The sequence below is a fragment of the Rhinopithecus bieti genome, unplaced genomic scaffold, assembly GCF_001698545.2.
Source record: "Rhinopithecus bieti isolate Rb0 unplaced genomic scaffold, ASM169854v2 scaffold_10685, whole genome shotgun sequence".
Lineage (NCBI taxonomy): Eukaryota > Metazoa > Chordata > Mammalia > Primates > Cercopithecidae > Rhinopithecus > Rhinopithecus bieti.
Genome location: NW_016806950.1, coordinates 1,527,577 through 1,532,175, shown reverse-complemented (window position 1 = coordinate 1,532,175; position 4,599 = coordinate 1,527,577). Strand labels below are relative to the sequence as shown.

The 4,599-nt window shown below is 41.1% G+C and overlaps 1 protein-coding gene across 1 annotated transcript in view; it reads left to right on the top strand.

Annotated features, from left to right (window-relative positions):
- Window positions 1-4,599, top strand: part of FBXL20 (F-box and leucine rich repeat protein 20) — a 154,284-nt gene that overhangs the window by 108,098 nt on the left and 41,587 nt on the right. The window contains 3 exon segments of the mRNA XM_017879022.1: window positions 923-963; window positions 965-1,015; window positions 3,166-3,234. Of these exon segments, the coding sequence (XP_017734511.1) occupies window positions 923-963; window positions 965-1,015; window positions 3,166-3,234 (161 nt within the window).

The window sequence follows — 4,599 nt, the reverse complement described above, 5'->3', positions numbered from 1 at the left end:
CCGGATCTCAGCTCACTGCAAGCTCCACCTCCCGGGTTTACGCCATTCTCCTGCCTTAGCCTCCAGAGTAGCTAGGACTACAGGCGCCCGCCACCTCGCCCGGCTAGTTTTTTGTACTTTTTTTTTTAGTAGAGACGGGGTTTCACCGTGTTCGCCAGGATGGTCTGGGTCTCCTGACCTCGTGATCCACCTGTCTCGGCTTCCCAAAGTGCTGGGATTACAGGCTTGAGCCACCGCGCCCGGCCGTGTTTTTCACAATTCTCTAACCTTCATGGATGTAAATAAAGCAACACCGCCCACAAAATTATTCAGCAAGCTTTTGTTTTTGTTTGTTTTGTTTTGAGACAGAGTCTCATTTTGTCACCCAGGCTGGAGTGCAGTGGTGCGGTCTCAGCTCACTGCAACCTCTGCCTCCTGGATTCAAGCAATTCTCATGCCTCAGCCTCCCGAGTAGCTGGAACTACAGGTGCCTGCCACCACGCCTGGCTAATTTTTTGTATTTTTAGTAGAGATGGAGTTTCACCGTGTTAGCCAGGATGTTGTTGATCTCCTGACCTCGTGATCCACCTGCCTTGGCCTCCCAAAGTGCTGGAATTACAGGTGTGAGCCACTGTGCCCAGCCCAAACAAAACAAAACTGGCCAGTTTTTGTTAAATGTTGATTGGGTCCCTACTATAAGCAGAGTACTATAATATAATAAACATTTTGGAAGAGATACAAAAAAATAAATGTAGTTACTGTACTTCAGTAGCTGTGGCTTAATCAGGAAAGCTTTCCCAGGGTAAGTTACAATTTTTCTATTAAATTAATTAGGTCATAATAGAAGCATTTTCTCTTTGTTTATAAATCGTTAAAAATGAGGATGTGTTCTTTTCTAAAGTAATGAGGTGGGTTATCTTTTGTTTGCCTGTCTCTTTTACAGGGCCGAGTAGTGGAGAATATTTCAAAACGATGTGGGGCTTTTACGAAAGTTAAGTCTTCGTGGATGTCTTGGAGTGGGAGACAATGCATTAAGGTGAAAACATAACTGTTGATTAATCTTCTTGATGGAAGTGAAGAGCAGCACCATCTCACCCAGAAAAGGCTAAAATCGTTTTAAAATTACCAAGTTATTAAAAATGCAACCACACATACATTGCTTATAATCTGAAAATATCCAGTAATAAGAAATGTAGTTTTAACAATAAACAAGTAATGCCTGAAAAAATCCCACATTCCCCATCATAAGTGATTCTTTTGGAGCCTTGAATAAGTTTTTTTAAATTAATTAATTATTTTTATTTTATATTTCGAGACAAGGTCTCGCACTGTCACCCAGGCTGAAGTGCCCTGGCGTAATCATGGCTCACTGGAGTGCCCTGGCATAATCATGGCTCACTGCAGTCTTGAACTGCTGGACTCAAGCAATCCTCCCCCTCTTGAGTAGCTGTGACTAAAGACGTGTACCACCACGCCTGGCTAAGTTTTAAGATTTTTTTTATAGAGTCAGCGTCTCATTTTGTTGTCCAGGCTGGTCTCGAACTCTTGCACTCAAGCAGTCTTCTTGCCTCAGCCTCCCAAAGTGCTGGAATTACAGGCACGAGCCACCACACCCAGCCTAGTTCTTTTTTAGGGTTATGGTTAACCCTAACCTGGGCAGTGGCCCCAGGACTTTGGGAGGCTAGGTGGGAGGATTACACTTGAAGCCAGGAGTGTAAGACCAGTCTAGGCAGCATGGCAATGCCGCATCTCTACAGAAAACTTTTTTTAATTAGCCAGATTAGGTGACATATGCCTGTAAACTAAGCTACTAGGGAGACTGAGGTAGGAGGATCACTTGAGCCTGGAAGGTTGAGGCTACAGTGAGTTGTGATTGCGCCACTGTACTCCAGCCTGAGTGACAGAGGAAGACCCTGTCTCTAAAAATAAATAAGCAATCATTTATTTTTTTAATTTAAAATAATTTTTAAAGTTATGTTTGAAGAATTTGTAATTGAAAATTAGGGCCGGGCGCGGTGGCTCAAGCCTGTAATCCCAGCACTTTGGGAGGCCGAGACAGTCGGATCATGAGGTCAGGAGATTGAGACCATCCTGGCTAACACAGTGAAACCCCGTCTCTACTAAAAAAAATACAAAAAACTAGCCGGGCGAGGTGGCGGGCGCCTGTAGTCCCAGCTACTCGGGAGGCTGAGGCAGGAGAATGGCGTAAACCCTGGAGGCGGAGCTTGCAATGAGCTGAGATCTGGCCACTGCACTCCAGCCTGGGCGACAGAGCAAGACTCCGTCTCAAAAAAAAAAAAAAAAGAAAAAAATTAATTTAAACCAGGTATGATAGCCCAAGCCTGTAATCTCAGCACTTTGGGAGGCTGATGTGGGTGGATCACTTGAGGTGAGGAGTTCAAGACCAGCCTAACGAACATGGCAAAACCCTGTCAACTAAAAATACAGAAACTTAGTCAGGCATGGTGGTGCGTGCCTGTCATCCCAGCTACTCAGGAGGCTGAGGCAGGAGAATCGCTTGAATCTGGGAGGTGGAGGCTGCAGTGGGCTGAGATGGCACCACTATACTCCAGCCTCGGCGACAGAGAGAGATTCCATCTCAAAAAAAAAAATCATAGCCAGGCTCAGTGGCTCACACCTGAATCCCAGCATTTAGGGAGGCTGAGGTAGAAGGAATATGAAAAGGTGTATAAGGCAGGGTCTAGAAGGGTCCCAGGCACAGGATCTTCTGTCCCCGTGGAATTAGGGTATACTACCCTTCTGGCATGTGGTTACATTCACCAACCTAGAAGCTCTCTGATCCCTATCATTTAGGGGTTTTTACAGAGGTTCCTTGATCATAGACATGATTGAAGACCAAATATTATATTAGGTTTGTGCAAAAGTAATCACAGTTTTTGCCATTAACAGTAATGGCAGTTACTGTTAATTAATAGTAATGGCAAAAACCGCGATTACTTTTCACCAACCTGTAACAGAAGATACTATCACTCAGGAAATTACAAAGATTTTAGGGACTGGATGCCAAGAACCGAGGATGAAGACCAAATACATGTTTTTCCTTTATATCACAGTATCACAGGTATCAACAATCAATATTACCAATAATAATATATTTTGTTAATTTTTTAATGCCTGGAATTTTGCTTGTTTCATTTGAAACCTCTTACTGTCTTTCCTATAAAGAACCTTCGCACAAAACTGCAGGAACATTGAAGTACTGAATCTAAATGGGTGTACAAAGACAACAGACGCGTAAGTATTTTATGTTTTAGGAGGATAAGTCATAGCCCCTTATGTCTGGCTGATACTACCTTTAAATTCAGGCCACTAACTATATTTAGCAAATTTTGTATTGGTTTTGTAGAGGAAAGATATTTTTAAAAGAGAAAACAGCATCAAAGTAGAAATGGAATGAGAAACTTGTTTTGGAATTCTATCTTTGATATTTAAGGTGAAACTTTTAATAATTGTCGTCAATGTAGATACAGTAGGGATAGTAATAACACATATTACTGGGATTATTTATATTTCAAGATACTAGTAGCTACCAACTAAAAGCCATAGTAAACATAATTCTATGAAAAGATTAAAATCTTAAACAGAGGACTAAACAGCTTATGATAATCAGTCCTGAGAACAGTTATTAAATTAAAGTGATTCACTAAACGTGCTGTGTCTCTGTTGGTCATGATCTGAAGGAAATTAAGCTTAATTCTTCATCCTCAAGAGCCTTACAGTCCCAGAAATTAGACCTAGAAGGTAGTTATTCATTAACTCTACTAATAAGTATTTCTTTTTTTTTTTTTCTGAGATGAAGTCTCGCTCTGTCACCCAGGCTAGACTACAGTGGTGCAGCCTTGGCTCACTGTAACCTCCGCCTCCTGAGTTAAAGCGATTCTCCTGCCTCAACCTCCCAAGTAGCTGGGACTACAGGCACATGCCACCATGTCCGGCTAATTTTTTGTACTTTTAGTAGAGATGAGGTTTCACTGTGTTAGCCAGGATGGTCTCGATCTCCTGACCTCGTGATCTGCCCGCCTCGGCCTCCCAAAGTGTTGAGATTACAGGCGTGAGCCACTGCGCCCGGCCTCTACTAATAAGTATTCCTATAGATTGATTTGGAAACCTTTACTGTGAGAGATGAAATATACTAACCTCTTCCCCCACCATTACTTTATACCAACAGAACTACATTTGCTTTAGATAAATTATCTTTTAATTTTTGTTTCCTTTGAGTACTTATGTTATAAAGATTAAGAATTTGACCACTTGGTATCTAGAAAAGTGATATGTAATTAATGCTTTTTTGTCAGAATCTATCTTATCCTCAAGATGCATTGGCGAAAACATAATATATATGTGCAAGGCACATGTATATTACATTACTTGTAATAGCAAAAGATAGGAAACTATCCAATGTCTATCAGTAGTACTGGTTGAATAAAAGTAATGAGGAAAATCTCTATATAATACTCTGGAGTGATCTTGAGGACATGTTGTTAAATGAAGAAAAGGAAACTGCAGAGGAGTTTGTATAATACACCTTTTGTAGGGCCAGAAGACTTAATACATATATATATATATATATATATATAGTTTGTTTGTTTGTTTTGTTTT